At 45.2% G+C, this 16,958-nt stretch overlaps 1 protein-coding gene across 6 annotated transcripts in view; it reads left to right on the forward strand.

The window, feature by feature from the left end:
• Klhl29 (kelch like family member 29) overlaps positions 1-16,958 on the forward strand; it is a 293,879-nt gene that overhangs the window by 19,011 nt on the left and 257,910 nt on the right. For 3 of the 6 annotated variants that reach the window (XM_070025073.1, XM_070025075.1, XM_070025078.1), the window contains exons 2-3: positions 5,913-6,167; positions 11,323-11,450. The exons of 2 other annotated variants lie outside the window; for them this stretch is intronic. In XM_070025073.1, coding sequence (XP_069881174.1) covers positions 11,400-11,450 — 51 coding nt within the window. In that variant the 5' untranslated portion in view covers positions 5,913-6,167; positions 11,323-11,399. Of the gene's footprint in view, positions 1-5,912; positions 6,168-11,282; positions 11,451-16,958 lie in introns of those variants that run through there. One more of the 6 variants, XM_070025074.1, reaches the window with a different exon arrangement.

Here is a 16,958-nt window from a genome sequence, read left to right on the forward strand (position 1 = left end):
CAGGAATGTGCTCTTCCATTTACTCGCTCTGTTTATTTGAGTCTACTTTCATATCTCTTGGTAAACATCTGTGGTTTTCTTCATATGAGCTTTGCACTATTCTTAAAAACATCTCTCCTTGCAGGAACATATACATACAGTGAGAGATTGTTCCATCCCTCTCTATTTCCTAATCAGTTATTATTAATAAAACAAAACTATTAATTTTGTGTGTTTATTTTGTATCTTGCTAGGCTACTGAACTTTTCTCATAGTTGGGACTTGGTTCCAGTCTTTCAAAACAGGCTGATTATTTCACTAAGAGATTATAGGTACAACGAGTAGTGTCCAGGAGAGCTTATATTATCATTTTTCAGAATCTTTATTTGAAGAAAAATGGCAAGTCATTATGTCATTTTATACCATTTCAATGAAATTTCTTTCTGACTTGGAGCCTGAGTCCTGGTAATATAATTTATTTGGGACATACAATGCTGGCATGCATAATGCTTGCTTCCTGACGCAGTAGTCAACTGTGGAGTCTCTGATGGGCTGAGGAGAAAAAAAATCTTCAGAAAGGTGTTTGGAGTTCACAGCTTTGCCTGATGGGGCGTGTGGGAGGGACTGTTCATAAAGAGAGCTAGCTCTGGACACATGTCCCAGACTGACAGGGAAAGCCTGATGCTGTTGATGTTAGGTTTAATTTCACCCAGATGTACATTCACAGCCAGATAAACCTGAGTGTGGAGAAACAATCAGACCTCACTTGTCCCACTGTTGATCCCTGGAGAACACTCCAGATTTCCATTCACAGCACAAAGATAACTCCTTGGAGAAAGCGAAAGAGAAGAGAAAGGCAGCCCGTGACACGACTGTAATACCAAGGCCCTTCTTGCTATACCAAGGTCATTTCATATTTTGTCTTCTCCACATAAAGGGCTTCTCTCAGTTACAGAGAAGGAAAGGGTTTCTCCTACCCTGATTCTCCCTAGCATATGTCTGGAGGTGGAGGCGGAACCTCCCCGCGTCCCCGCACAGACGGTTTGTGAATGCACCACTCATGTGCATTTCCTCTGTTGGACGAACAACTTATCTTTTACTCTTTGCTTTTAATGCCAGTTTGGGAAGGTTGTTTTTCTCCCACTTGAAAATCTTCCTCGGAAGGAATATGTTGCCGTCAGCAATTCCTGTGTGTTGTAACTATCTCCTATGAAGCCAGACTGTAAGGCAAGTATGTCGTCCCCCAGTAAAACCCAAACCCATTATTCATGGCTCAACAAATATCTGAGTGCCTTCTGTGTGCCATGTTGTGCCTGGTGCTGGAACTGGACGGAGTGCAAAACCAGGCCTGGTTCTTTCCCTTGAGGAGTCGACAGTCCATTGAGGGGACATATACTCATTGGATAATGAAGAGCAATGGGCACCTCAAAGGAGGTAGCTTGCTATGACAGGGAGCCTGCCTCAGTTTGGGTCAGGGGAGTAGATGGTGACTGACCGGAGATTTCAAAGAATTGACAACCCTAGGATTTGAAGGAAGGGTGATCTAAGGATGGAATGATGAGTTCTGGGCAGAGGTGGCAATGTATATGAGAGAAACGACCATGTTCAAAGAAAGACAAGAAGGCCAGGAAGGCTAATGATAAGAAAGCAAAAACACCACATAGGATCTTTTCTGCAGGTATCTTTGTTGAAAGGGCACAAGACCTTTCATGGCTTAAGGGTGTGTCCTTTTCACAAAGATGGCTCTTGTTTGTTTTTTTGTTTGTTTGTTTGTTTTCTGTTTTTTTTTTTTTGTCAGGCATGGGGCTTGAACTCTGGGCTTGGGCTTGAACTCTGGGCTTGGGCGTTGTCCCTGCTCTCTTGAGCTCAAAGCAAGCGCTCTACCGCTTGAGCAGCGACAGCACCACCTCTGGTTTTCTAATGGTTTATTAGAGATAAGAGTCTCCCGGACTTTCCTGCCCAGGCTGGCTTTGAACTGTGATCCTCAGATCTCAGCCTCCTAAGTAGCTAGGATTACAGGTGTGAGCCACCAGCAAAGATGGCTCTTGATACCCTGTAGGATCCTTCTGAAAAGTACCCGGGGAGAATATAGGGTACAGTTAGGAGGTAATTGGGAGAGTTCAGGTTAGAGTTCAGGTTGGCAGGTAAGACTGAGGCATTGGTGAAGACAGGGATTTGAGATAGTAAGGCATCCTGGGTTATGTATTGGAGGAAGAGAAGCGAAGGAGAGGAGCTCTTCAAGAAATACTAAGGTTTGGTTTAAAGAACGGGATGATAGGGATGCAGTTGTTGGTGGGAGGGTCAAGTGTGTTGTAGAAGATGAGGTTTGGGGTATGGCTGGGCAGGAGGGTTCCTAAGACATGTGGGAACAGCAGATTGGCAGTGAGATGTGTGTGTGACTGGCTCTCGGAAGGGAGCAACATCAGAGATCCTGAATGATATTGAGGAATATCTACATTAGTTTTTGGGAGAGGAATCTTAGTGGTAAAGGACAAGCTGTTGGTTTTTAGTCCGTCTGGTACCTCTTGCTGATTGTTGCCACACCATTCTCTGGCTTCTAGAGATGGTACTTTCCCAGGTAAGGAGGAGGCTATTTCCTATGTATCCTCTACAGTGTATCACTGAGTCAAGATTGGAGGCAATGAGATGGGCATACACACAGAGAAAACACAGCTAAATAATCCCTGCTTTACACTCTTGCTCCCTCTGCAGATGTGCAGGTTCCTCCCCTGGGGACTTGCTGGGTGTAGAGAGGGAAGCAGGGAGTCTCTTGTCCACCCTCTCCTCTGTCCCAGGCCTTTACTTCCTTTTTCCAGCCCCTCAGAGCCTGTTCCCTTTCCCTCCTGAGCTTTAAAATACATTGCTCAACCATTTTGTTACATGGACCAAGAAGAAAATTTAATTTTTCTTAAATTTCAGACCATCAGTGCACCATATTCAATAGATATTTACTGATTCCTGATATGTGCTGGGCACTGCAATGTGAATAAAAATGATGAAGAAAATATGGGCAGATCCCGTCCCAAGGAACAGCCACTGTAGGGAAGACAGGAAGCAAAGCAGATGTCATCTGAAAGTTGATAGGACGAATGCCAAAATGGAGGGATGACCAAAATCTCTTGTGAGCCGGGGAAGGTGGAGCTGTTCATTAGAATGGGAAAGGGTAGGAAAGACAGAAGGTATTTGGAAAATGTGAAATGGTTTTCAATCCTGAGTATATATATTACATGCATGTTGAAATGCCATGTGTGTGGTCGGAGAAGGATGGAGAAGCCAGGTACTGGGGTCATGGAAAAATGGATGGGGGATGTGATATCTAAGCTGCCAAGGTGTGCACTGTCTAGATTATGTTCGGGCTGAAGAAGAGGAGGTGGAGGCTGGCCAGATTTCTTTCTGATGTGTGTGCGCCAGCAGTCTTCTCAGCCTTATCCCTTCCTGCGGTCAGGAGATGACAACAATTACAAAAATATCATTCTCCTTGCACTGGGATGTCAAAGCTTGGGCTGGGATTTTTACAGGTACTGCTGGTTCTGCTGTGTCTCTGACTCCCAGAGGTGAAAATGGCAGCTCCAAGCATCAGCCGCGTTGGGCGATTGATTTGGAGGGTCCCCTCAGGCTATTTTGGCAAAATGGATGTAAGATTCTAATCTGAGTCACTTGTGCCAGTACACAGGCTCATTCTAATAACTAATAGCCTCTAGAGGAGCCAAAATTTTAGTCATGGATATTTTCGGACTCACGTTGTCACTGGCATGACCCTTCGTTCCCTTTAGGCGTGTCTTACTTCCCAGTTGCCTCAGGAAATGTCACTAGGCTCTGACCTCAGACAGCTAGCGATGGACCTCTTCCAGCACCTCTGAATGGTTCCAGAGCCTAGGGTACTGTGGGTTGTGGAGTGACCAGGTCATTCCTGAATCTGCTCATGGCTTGTCAATAATTAAGGAATTGCAGAGAATGAATACAAACAAGCCCATGCCATTGATCTGAATTCAGGTCCCAAAAGGACTGACGGTTTCTGGACAAAACCTCAGTAGCCTTTTTGAGGAATACTCAGTCCAGATACCTATAGTCACTTGGAGGAGTTAGAGAAGGACTAGGAAAAGGCCAGCCTGTGGAACATTTGTAGATTGGCCAATGGTATGTGGACTGAGTTACTCTTCAAGGCTGGGAGAGGCACGAGGTCATGAGAATCACTGTCTCAGGTAAAAAAGAGGACCTCTAGAACAGAGTTTTGAGAATAAGAGTGTTTGGGGGAATAACTATGATCCAAAAGCTTGTGTGAAGGTTTTCTAAGCACTGAGTCTTCACAGAGGTTTTATTTTACTTTATTTTTTTAATTCAGCTGCTACTCATCCTTCATTCCTTCCATAGCAAGAGAAAGTGGTGGGTACCAGGCTGGGCCAGTGCATGAGGTCAGCAGCAGTGTGGGAGAAATCTTCTGTTAGGCCTGATGAGTCTGGCCTAGGTGGTCCTTGCAAGGGCCTTGCAATCATTTGTCCCCTCAGGAGGCACTCAGCCTGGATGAAGTGTGTGTGTGTGTGTGTGTGTGTGTGTGTGTGTGTGTGTGTGTGTGTGTGTGTGTGTGTGTGTGTGTGTGTGTTTCACAAATAGGAAAATGACTGGTGTTGAGCCTGTCAAGGGAGGTGGCTGGGCTGGTTTGGGTTGTCTTGAGCATCCTCTTCCCTCTGCTTCTGTTTGTTTCCAAGTCACCTTTAATGTTGTAAACCACTGCTTGTCAGTTTGCCAAATTCCTGTGCTCTTACTTAAGTGTGAGTCACGCAGTAGATGTTTTTGACATTTAGAGATTACTTGGTTCTTTCTTTGGGCAATTTTCTTGTTTGCCTTCAAGAAAATGCCCACATTTCTCTATTTCATTTAGGGGAAAGGAGAGGACCAGTATGCATGTAATGAACTAGTTGAACTCTGAGGGGTCAGGCCTAGTGATGCATGAGGTGTAACCGAGAGATGTGACTTGTACTGCTAAAAGAATCATAGTGTCTACTCCGCCTTCGTTAGGGATCATTTCTAAGCAGAGAGAATTTCTACTGGCATAGTGCTGGTATATAAGGCCCATCCCTGTGAAAGCCAACCATGGGATCAGCCCATGGTTGGGGAGGACTGAAATGGTAGCTGGCATACCTTCTCTGCTCTAGCAATGCCTTTGTGATGTGTGATCCTTTTCCGTGGCAAAGGGCTGGTCACTCAAGACTCATGTCCATGATTGGTAGGATATTAAATTCCACTGAGCCAGGACTGCCATTATCGGAGAGAAGTTCAGTACAAATTTATGCAATTATCTACTCATTTATTAGGCGCCACCTCCCCCTGCACTCCACCCCATCTCCACTGCCCAGATGGAGTTACACATGGAGGTCTTCATTTCTTAAGAAACTACTGAAGTCCTAGCTAAAAAACAAAAACCAGATTCATAGCTATGTACTGGTTGTCTCAAAATGTCTGTAACATGTGTGTGTGCAAGTGCACTCGTGCGCGTGTATGTATGTGTGTGTCCCTTAGCTTTTTCACTCAAGACTGGCATTCTGTCACTTAAACCATACATCCACTCTGGCTTCTTGTTGGTTAATTGATGATAAGATTTTCATGAACTTTCCTGCTTGGTCTGGCTTTGAACCATGATCCTTACATCTCAGCCTCCTGAGTAGCTAGGATTATAGGTGTGAGCCACTGGTGCTCAACTTTGTTCACTTTTTAAATTATCTGCCTTTCCCCACCAAAGCCATTGCTGAATTTGGCATTGTAGGTGGTCAATTTGTCATAGCTACCCTCCCTCTCTTTACACTGTCCCTTTCCTTCCTCACAGATACAGTGGAAAGACTTAGGGGTAAAGTGGTATAAGATAAGGAGATGGTAAACTGAGTCTTCAGTCAGTAGTAAGGTCATTTCACTTGGCAAATTACTTGTTATTCTTGTAGGTTGTCTGCAAACCCCATGCCTGAGCCCCTCAGCCCTCCTCATTGTGTTGTTCCCTGGATGGCGTCCACTCCATTAAAGGACCAGAAAACAGAACTCTTGAAGACAAGATAAAGGATTAGAGATAATTTCATTTCACAAGAAAGAAGCTGAGGAGGAACTTAATTGTCTTTGAAGGATCCCCCTGTGGAGGACAGAGATGAGCTGTTCTCCATCTCACCGAGAGAGTGAAGACAAATGAATGAGCAAAGTTGCCAGTGAGTCAGGGCCAGCCCCCTGCATGGAGAGCTCCAAGGACTGGGAGTGCAAAGCGTGTGATTGTAGAGGGAATTTTCTTGGAAAGAAAAAATGTCAAAGCAAGGAATTCATACAGATGGCAAGACTAGAAGACCTCAGCACAAGAGTGAAGATAGTGTGGAAATAGTGAGAAGCCGTGTGCGCGCTGACTGTCCTTCAGAGCATAGAAAGCCTCTCAGGGAAGGCACAGAGCAGAGCAGGGGGGTGGATGGAGCTGGAGGGGCCTGCGTTAGCCTTTACAACCGGGGAGCCACTGGTGATGTTTTCCCATTAGAGAGCTTTGGGTTCTTGTTTATAGACCTTTTAGGGAAGCAGAATACAGCAAACCCAAATTCTGATCTGCAGAACCTCATCTGTCTCTTTCTCTGCTTGCATGTCTACCCATGCTATAACCATGAGCCTTGGAGCTTTCTGGAACCCTCCTCCCTCTGCTCCCAGCATCCTTCAGACCCTGTGCCATTAACCTTCTTCCTATAAGTGTCATTCTCTTCCCTTCCTGTCACTGTATCTGACCTCTTCCAAGAAACCTGTGGCCAGTAGAGGAATTTTTCATCAAGATTCCTCCTAGAGTTCAGGCTCTCTATCATTTTTTTTTTAATTTGACAACAAACTTCCAGCTTCTGAACTTGACCCTTCCCTTTCTTTCTACCTGTGGCCAGAATGACCCACTTAAGGGTAGGAATCTGTTTGGACAACCCTCTTCTAGGGTCATAGTTTTGAGATCTGGCTGCCACGTGCAATTTCTAAGGCTATGTCCCACCAATCAGAGCTCTACATAGTAAGACAAGAATGATAACCAACCACGCATGACCAGTTGTCTTTCTTGGCCAGGAGACTACTGAGCCTGGTTCATCACCTTCTTGAAGACTCTGGGCATCTAACATCCTTTTCACAAATGCTTTCTCCGATTTTTTATCCAGAATCTGTTTTATGGAAAATCGGTGAATAAACATCTTTTTAGCATTACCCTCCCTGGGATAATTCAGGCTCATCTTTCCTCCTCTAGACTGGGAAGGAGTTCCTCAAAAGGAGGCCCAGCAAGGTCCTGGAACTTCATAGACAGACAATAGTGTTCATTGAAAGAGAGAATGAGTCTCTGTTACCCACACACAGTGTGGTCCTGCCTGCTCACTGAAGCAATGAGCTTTCCAAATTGAAGAGGCCTTCCCCTTCCAGCACACCTTCTTGCCAGAATCCCCTCCCCTTCCCATCAAGATCCCGGAATGAGCCTGGGTGTGATCCCTATCTGGACTGCAATGGACAGGGACTCTGTTGTGTTCCCCACCGGCCGCCTCCCCCCTTCCCAGCCCCTTAGGAGGGTGTGTCCACAGCTTATATAGTCCCCAGCAGTGTGTAGGGACAGGATCCCATTCCAAGCAACCTATGGCCAGTGGAGGGACTTCAAGGTAAGCTGTAAGGGGCCAGCAGACTTGAGTTTGGAAATGTTGGGCCTCAGCATGATTTAGTGCCTGGCATTTCTGAGCTAGTTTACAGTAATCAGGCATTTGTTAATGTTCTCTTTCTTCTCCATGGACTGTTGCTGACACAGGAACTTTCTTTGTTGATTAGATTTTAGCCTGTGCTAAACAGTATTCAGTGTGGGGTGGTAGAGAGAGCGTAGACTCCAGCAGCTACAGTTATGTGCAGAACAGAATGGGGAAGCCAGCACTGCTCCTGCTAACTTTGTTAGCAGCTTAACCCCTGAGTCTCAGTTATTGCATCTGTGAGACAGGAACCTTCTATCCTAGGGGTATTGTAGGGATTAAAAGACTGTAAAGTACAGGGCTTATCTCATAGCCTGAGCTAAGTAACTACTGGTCCCCTTTGCCCTGTCCTTTAATGCCCATGTGAAGTCTGACTTGTTGACTCATTAGTTATATGCAGTGCCTATGTAAGTCAGCTTTCTGTAACTGTAACAACAAACACTGAGATAATCAACTTATAAAGAGAAAAGGTTCATTTTGGCCCAGGGTTTCAGGAGAGTTTAGTCTACGATTGGTTGACCTGATGACAACTGTGGCACACCATCAGGGTGGGGAGCACATGATAGAGCAAAGTTGCTCACTTAATGGCTAGTAATTGAAAATTTTGAAGAGGAGGACCTAGGGCCCCACACTCCCTTTGAGAGACTCCTCCCAATAGCCTTAAGACCTCTCACTAGGCCCCATCCCTTGAAGTTCCACCACTTTGCAACAGCACCCAACTGGCAGCTAAGCTTTTACCACATGGACTGCTAGAGAGTTTTTGTTTGTTTTGTCAGCTGTAGGGCTTGCACCAGGGCCTGGGTACATCTCTGAGCTCTTTTGCTCAAGGCTAGCATTCTACCACTTTGAGCCACAGCTCCACTTCCTGTTTTTGAGTGGTTAATTGGAGATCAGGGTGTCCCAGTGACTTTTCTTCCCCAGGCTGGCTTCGAACTGCAATCTTCAGATCTCAGCCTTCTGGGTAGCTAGGATTACAAGCATGAGCCATCTGTGCCTGGCTTCTGGGGAATATTTAAGATCCTAACTGTTCCAGTGCCTAATACTTTTCAGGGCAAGAGAAACTGTGGAAGCAAGTAGTTTCTTCTTCTCCATATAAGGAGACCCCTGCTTTTCCCACTCAGTGTCAGAACTTTGATTCTAGACTTTAGACTAAAAATACCAGTAAATTGTCCTACTGACTAAATTTAAATGGATCAAATCAGAAAACCAGGCTTCCAGGCTGGATGTTGGTGGCTCTTGCCAATAATCCTAGCTACTCAGGAAACTGAGTACAGTTTCAGGCCAGCCCAGGCAGAAAAGTTTGTAAGATTCCGTCTCTAAAATAACTAGCAAAAAAGCCAGGCTGGAGGCCTGGCTTAAGTGGTAGAGCACCAGCTGAACACGCAAACTGAGTAAGAAAAGAAAGAAAACCAGGCTTCTGGATTTCCCACCTGGTATGATCACCCAAAACAAAAGAACTTTCACAAGTCTAATTTGTGACTTAGAATTTTCTTTCTGTGGATACCAGTTGCATCCTTCATTCATTGTAATACTGTCTCACATTTCTCTTTCTCATCTTTCTCTTGTTCTCTAGTATCATGTTTTCCCTGTCTGGACTTGGTGAAGGGAGAGGCGAGATGAAGGCTTCCCATCTTTCCTTGTGATCCTTATGCCTCACCAGGGCTAGATCTGAGCTTCTTGATCTTTTCACTTTGTGGACCATGTAAAGAATAAAATATTTTTCTATACACGGAGACCCAGGACTTTGTGCAGTCAGGCTGGGTTCCCTAGCTGCCCAGGCATTGAGGAAATCTCCCTCATGGCATTAGTCACAGTGAGGATACTTAGGAACAGATGCTCATGAAGAGGTCTACCAGATCACATCAATCGTACCCCTTTCTTCCTGCCCACTCCTATTCCTTGACCTTCACTGGCTTCCCCCATTACGTGTCTCATAAAGTTAATTCCTTGGACAGTTCAGAGTTGTTCACTGCTGGAACCTTCCCAGCATTTGACCTGATGGTCCACACCCGGTTGCTTAGCCTTTCTCCAAATGGAATACATGACTGCTGTATCCCTTACATGAAATTCTCACCATGAGGGGCCCCTTTGGCAAATGGGTCAGAAAGTTACATAAATTATGTCAAAAAACAGTCTTGTTCTGCAGTGAGTATACTCTTGAAGGAAATTGGGACTGGCCTCTTCAAGGACCATAATATTGCACTAGTCCCCTCCATCTGCTACTAATAAGCATTTGTGCATCTTTATCCCATGGCTCCATTGACAAGGTGTCTAGCATTTCCTTTCATGTCTTAACACTGCTTCTGCTGTCACTGATGGGTTAATGTAAGTTCTCAGGGCTGTGGCCTGTGAGGGAGTGCCTATGGGACTGTGGGCTGATTGTTTGAGGGCAGGTCCATCCCTGACCCCATCTGTGTCTATTCCCAGTTCTTGGAATGGCCTTGACTGATCTCTAGAATGGGAATTGGGAGTTCCATTAATAAGACTCACCCTGTAGCATCCTTCCATCAAGTCCTACCTGTCCTTCAAGACCTAGTATGAATCCTGTGCCCAAGTCAATGTGGTCTCTCTTTACCCTTTGACAGAGACCAAAGAGAGGCTGGGCCTGCCCCATGGCCAGATTATGTTCATTCAAATTTTCTCATTTAATTGTCCTTCCAACAACCTGCCAGAAAGTAGGTATCACTGTGTTCCTCCTTATAGGTAGAGAAATTGAGGCTTGGAAAGGTTTAGTGACTTGCTTAGCTGTGCAGCCACAGGTTGAACCCACTCTGTGCCTCTTTCACATGTTCTTCCCATCCTGGGTCAGGTCCTGAAGGCTGAGCTGCTCCACCCTTGTTGCCTGCAGGTTGTTGGATCCTGTCTTATGGCATCGACTGGGAATGTGGGTCTTGGTAGTCTGTATTTTGCCTATTGCTGAAAGTGAGCAGTCACATAGTCACAGGAGGCAGGATTGGGAAGGTTGAGGGCTCACCTGTAGCCTGAAGGTAAATAGAAGTTAACCTCTTGACTGCCCCTGCCTCTCTGTCTTCTGCCAGCGTTCTGCTTCTTGAGGGAAAAAAGCAAAGCATGCATGGTATGAAATACTTTTAGCTTGTTCTGGATGTTACAAAGGAGGCTTTCTTTAGTTGGCACTGTGTGTGTGTGTGTGTGTGTGTGTGTGTGCACGTGCACATGCACGTATGTGTGTGCATACGTGCATGAATCTTCCTTTGTGTGTACATGTTTATGTGAGTGTGTATAAACAGGGCTGTATGGGTGTTTTATGTGTGTCTATAAATATGTGTGTATATCTGTGACTGTCTCTGTCTCTCTGTGTATCTCTGAGTGTGTAAACATGTTTTTATATGTGCTTGTTTCTGAAAATATCTGTATGTCTGTGTGAATGTATCCATATGTCTGTGAGTGGGTGTCTGGGTGTGTGTAAGTGTTCATGTATATGTGTCTGTGTGAGTGTTGGAGGTGGTGGGCAGGCAGAGGCTGTATGTACCCTAAGCCCCTGGCAGATGATGCTATACTTCTCCAGGAACCTCTGTTTTTCATTCTGTTCCAGGCCTGTGAGGGATCCAGTCACTCGCCCACACCTCTGTCGGTAAAATGCCAACAAGCCATTTGTGTTCCTGTTTCTTAGAAAATGAAAAACTCAAGTCATTCAACAAAAGCGTCCATGAATGGGCCTTGCCAGCTTGACTTGCAGGACCTTGTGGGATGGCGTCTAAGAAAGGGGGTTGCACCAAGCCCCCAAGTTGCACCCGAGGGGTAAGCAGGGCATGCTGGGAGCTGGGGTCTGTGGGCTGTTCAGGGAGCAAGCATGTGCTCAGAGAGGAGTGTCACTGCTAGGTGCCTAGCTTGTGCTTGGCCGTTCCAGGGGCTGGAGGGGCCTGGAAAGAACTAGAAAAGGCTCAGCCTAAGCTGGGAGTGTTCTTCTGGGTCAGAGATGTGTGCGAGGGGCCTTGGGACTCTAAGAAGAAGGATCCATGCTGAAGCTTAAGAGGTGAGATATGTTGGGGTGACAATGAGTGATGAGTGTTTCTGGGAGGAACTTTGAGCCTCTTTGAGCACTGACAGAGTGGTGATCAGGAGTGGTGATCAGGAGAGCTGAGAGGGACAGGGGCTCCTCACAGCCCTAGCGTGGAGCCATAGATCTCAGAAGATTGTGGGTTTGACTGGGTCCCACCCAGAATCCTTGGAGAAGCAGCTTAGGTTTTTGGAAGAAGTTTCCCCCCCACCCGATTATTCTTTTTTTTCCTCTCTGGAATGGGAAAGGGCTGTGTAATTCTTCTAAACTGATAGGCCAGGCTGGGCTACAGGGCCCTGGGAGGCAGCTGCTTGCTGCTGGCCCAGCTTCACCTAATTGACCTTCCCGGGGACCCACCTGCTCACACCCCAGCCATCTCTCTTCATAGAAGGTGCTCCCATTCCAACCCACTGCTGCTCTTGGTGCTGACTTACACATCCTCTCCATGAACCAACCAAGAACCAGATGCCCTATGGATGCTTTTTTTTTTCTTTTCTTTTTTGGGTCCGGTCGTGGGGCCTGAACTCTGGGCCTGGGTGCTGTCCCTCAGCTCTTCAGCTCAAGGCTAGCGCTCTACCACTTGAGACATAGCACCACTTTGGGCTTTTTCTGCTTATGTGGTGCTGAGGAATTGAACCAAAGCCTTATGCATGCAAGGCAAGTGCTCTACCACTGAGCCACCTTCCCAGCCCCCTATGGATGCTTTTTCCTCTCACATTCTTGAAGGGCTTAAAGAAAAACTATGGATTTGTTTCCCTCAAAGAGTGCTCAGTTCTCTCCATTTGGTGGTACTGACGTCATTGAGATAGGCTGGGCCTTGGAATGGAGGTTTGGTATATTTTGAGCATTCCTTTCAGCTCACCTATCACTAATCAGGGTGCTTTGGAGATTGCTGGCCCTTGAGCTTTGGCTGCCACTTAAATGTGTTTCCCTGAACCTCCCTTCCACCTACAACATCCTAGCTTGGTACCCTGGACATGGCTATGTGCCCCTAGGACGCTGGCTTAGCTTGGATGTGTGGGACACAGTAGTAGCATGTCTCTCTGAGAAAGAAAGCAGAGTTTCTGTCATGGAATCACATACTGCATCTTCACAGTGCATCCCTCAAGTCCTGACTTCCTAGGTCAGACCCTTGCTCAGACCTCATCAGCCTACTCATATCCTTGCTCCTTCCCTGCTCCTACTCTGCCCTGCATACCTACCCCAGCCCTGACATGCCATCTGTTCCCTGAAGGACAGCGTCACTCTGTTATTGTTCTGATATCACTCACTCTCCCTACTCTCAACTGATGAAGCATAGACCCAATTCTAGAAGTACTTGGGCTTATGCTGTTAAAGGTGAAAATGTGTTATTTTTCAAATACCTACTTTAAAAGCCAGTTAATGATGGTATACAGCGTATCCTAAAATGGAACTTTAGGAGTTTCTGAGTGTGCATGCAGGTGTATGCCTATGCCTCTGTGTGTGTGTGTGTGTGTGTGTGTGTGTGTGTGTGTGTGTGTGTGTGTGTGTGTGTGTGTGTGTTAAGCAAGTGCATGGCTAATGGAAATCAGACTAAGTCACCAAGTACCTAACCACTTTGGTTCACTTTTACTGCTGTATACTGTTCAGTTGTATTTATTAGTAAGCATATGTGGTTTCATTTTTAACCAAAGTGGACCACTCTGGCAATACAAAGTGACAAAGACAGGAAACATAAAGCACATTTATGTTAAGCTATCCCAAGTTAATGAGGAGCCTAAGAATAATAATTCTGCAAATTTGCATCGAAGTTATTTTTACCAAATCCATAAGTTGGAATCATCTGATCCATGTTCTTATGTAGGTCATCTAAATGTCTTTAAGTACATCAATTGAGAGAACAGGGAAGGAGGGGGGAAAGGGACAGACAATATAGAGATAATTTAACCAGCTTGCCTTTTTATTGATGGGAAAAAATTACTACCAGCATTACATTATTTGGAAGAAGAACTTACAAATCTCTCAAAATCCTGCTTTATCTTATCATTTTGATAACACAAATGTTACAAGAACACTGTGGTTGATTTTTGTGTAAGCTCAAAATGCACAGATTCTAAAGTGTAGGTCGCAAAAAACAGTTTTTATCTATTTTTGAAGCTGATGCACCTAATTAAGTTTCAATTATGTTTTAAATATATGTTGGTCCCCAAACCAAAATGTCCTTTTTTATTTGTCAACAAATCTCTTTCCTTTGCATAACTAATTTAAAGGAAATGAAATGTGGTGTGAAGCTTAAATGGGAAAATGTTGAAATACATCCTATGTAATGAACATTATTAAAAATTACCTTTTAATGCTCATTTAATATAGTCTTTGGATAATGTCCGCATAAAATATTTAGCTTTTAAAAATGTAAGCCATGCAAACATGAGAAAATGATCTTTTTAATTGTAGGAGGTTTGAGAGATGATAGATTACTGTGAAAGAAAACAACAATTGGAAATACGGATCTAGAAACACTAAATCCAGGGACTCAAAATAAGAATCAAGATCAAGGGAAGAGAGGGGAGGCTGTGATCAATGAGGTAATGGAGTGCTTGGCATCCTTCTTGGGCTCTAACAAATACCCCTGTCAGACCTCCCCACCCACCAGACTTGGACTCAGCAGTAAATGCTAAAGGGAGCCCAAGGTGAAGGTGCTTATCAGTGTTGCCTCTACCTCTTTCCTCAAACTCAGTCCCAATGAAAAGTGCACTATTGTCACAGAATGCAACTCTAGGAAGGCTATGGAAGGAGCCTGAAGCCATAGACAGGAGGAAGAGGGTGTCTCCAAACAGCAGACTGAAGGGAGCATCCTTCCACTGATCCCCAGCTAAGCTGCTTTGCCAGCTTGCTTTAGATTAGATCAGGTGTACCCTGTGCAGTCTAAGTCATTTCTGAGAACCAGCTGTCACATGATTTGGCAAGACAGTCGCAGCCAGGCAGGATTTCATTCCCAGCACCATTTGTGAGAGTGAGAAAGGACCACAGGACGGCGGTCATCCAGATGTGTTCTCTCCATTTTAGAGGGGACAGATTGAAACCTTGAGGTAGGAAGAGTTTGCTCCAGGCTTTGTGGTATCCCAAGGATGTCCCAAACATGCCTTCTTCCAAGGAACCTGCAAGTATGTTCTAGGTCAAGAATGTGTGTCATTTAGAAGGTACTAATTACAGAAGATGATGATGCCCTTCCAGTTCCCTGGGAAATGCCTTTGAGCCAAAGGGGGATGACCTTGGGGTCATGAGAAAAGCTCTTGGCAGGGACAGCCAGGCTCTGGGAAATAGTCAGGAAGCGGGAAGCAGGGTATGTTGGATTAGCAGGCAGAGGATTATTTTAGCAATGACAGAAACTACTGTGGTCAGGGCTCTGTGGGTGTTTTGTGACCCATCCTGCGGGAACATTTATTTGTATCTATTCCAGTTGGCTGACCTGCCACAGCCCATCCTCAAATGTATCAATCCAAGGTACTATTATTTATAGAATCATTGACTCACGAGCTCCCTACAGGCTCCTTTGCCAAGTGACTTCCTGACCGATGCTGGTCACCTCTAGGGGCAGGACACAGTTTGATGAAGGGGATGTCTCTTGACTAGCTTTTCCCCTCTGGTTCTGGTTCTTGCTGTCACAGAGGGTCACCTAAGGGTCATCTGGACCAACTTTTGAATGGGTACAGACAGTCATGATGCCCTCCCCACTGCTGCAAATAAATGCCAAGGCAGCAATAACATCTCCTTCCCCCACTCTTCCTCTTAGCATCTTAGTCATGCATCTCTAAGTGGGATGCAGTTTGTTGACATCCCATAGAAAGCATGGACCCAGAAGCAAATGCAGCACTTGGAGCAGTGACCAGGACAGCGACAGGGCAGGACTGCCAGCTCTCTGTGCCAACATCTCAATGCACAGCTGGTCTCAGCTATAGCTGACAGCTCTTCTGGAAGCTTCCGGGTTCTAGGCAAAGTGATGCAGTTCGCTATGAGAGTAAGGTCCACAGGAGGGGTTGAGGAATTTGTCTTCTAAAAGGCCACATAGGAAATTTGGAGTTTCTTTCAAGACTTTTTCTGTTCTAACCAAAAAAGTAACTTTGCTTTTCATTTATACCATGATACAGACTTGAGTTCTTACACTTTGTACATACATATATCTAGGTTTAGAGTTTCATGTGCCAGGTGACCCCTGAGTAGAATCTCTGGATCTACTGTCTCTACCAAGCTGAAGACCTCAATGAAGCTCTTTAAGTCCTCTGAAATTTTACAAGAAGATACCAACTAATGACACAGCAGAAAACAAGAGCCAGTTCTAAAAGGGACAAGGCATTCTGAGGACCATTCTAGGCTGAATATTTTTACAACATTCTATATTTACCTCTAAATGGAGTTGAACTTAACAATATGGCCGTTATCCCAGGAAATGAATGAATCTGTCAAAAACCACTCTTTACTGAATGACTTCTTTAACCTGAGCTGCCAGAAAAGTCTATCACAGTGGGAAGTTGTGCTTTGAATGATGTATCCTGATGTAAAATTGATATGGGTGGAAATAACATTTTTAAAACTTCCAGTTATCAAAAAGTAACTTTGTGTTCTTCTCCAGGCTCCTGGGGTGGCATGTTCCAGGCACCTCCACATCTGTGTTTATTAGTTTATAACCTTCGGTTGTGGCTTTCCATCAATACAACAAAATTGCAACCTTTCAGCGCCCGAGGACAAGCATGTGAAAATGGCTTTGAGGGAGAGATGGCTCATGTGGTCAGGCATTTTGATGTCACACTCAATTGGCTAAACATAGTCATTTTGGGTTCTATTATTGACTAATTTGGGTAATTCACCTACTGGGAAATATCTAAAGATACAAATGTAAAATCCTGTCAGCGTATGAGCGAGGTCCGTGATGTCAGTCTAGTGACATATTTTTAAACACTGGAAGCGGTTCTGAGGAATATTCTGGCATGTTGTACTTTAGTAAAACAATGTTGGAAGTCCGTCAGCTGTCTGTCTACCCCTCTCCCTGGGCTCATGGAGATTCCTATCTGGGTAGCTATTTTACACCTGGGTGGCTCCAGTTTAATGGAGAATGTCATTAACAAGCGTGCCAGAGTGTGTCCCTGTCTGCAGCCTTGATTAGCCATCAGCATGCTCGCAAGCTCATTTCTTGATTGGTGTTGAAATATGTCACACCCTGATGGAGCGTTGCAGGCTGTCGCTGCTGATGGATTAATGACAGAGCACCTGCCGTGCGTCCTCATCTCATG

The sequence above is a fragment of the Dipodomys merriami genome, unplaced genomic scaffold, assembly GCF_024711535.1.
Source record: "Dipodomys merriami isolate MVZ:Mamm:240054 unplaced genomic scaffold, mDipMer1.0.p SCAF_17, whole genome shotgun sequence".
NCBI classification, from domain to species: domain Eukaryota; kingdom Metazoa; phylum Chordata; class Mammalia; order Rodentia; family Heteromyidae; genus Dipodomys; species Dipodomys merriami.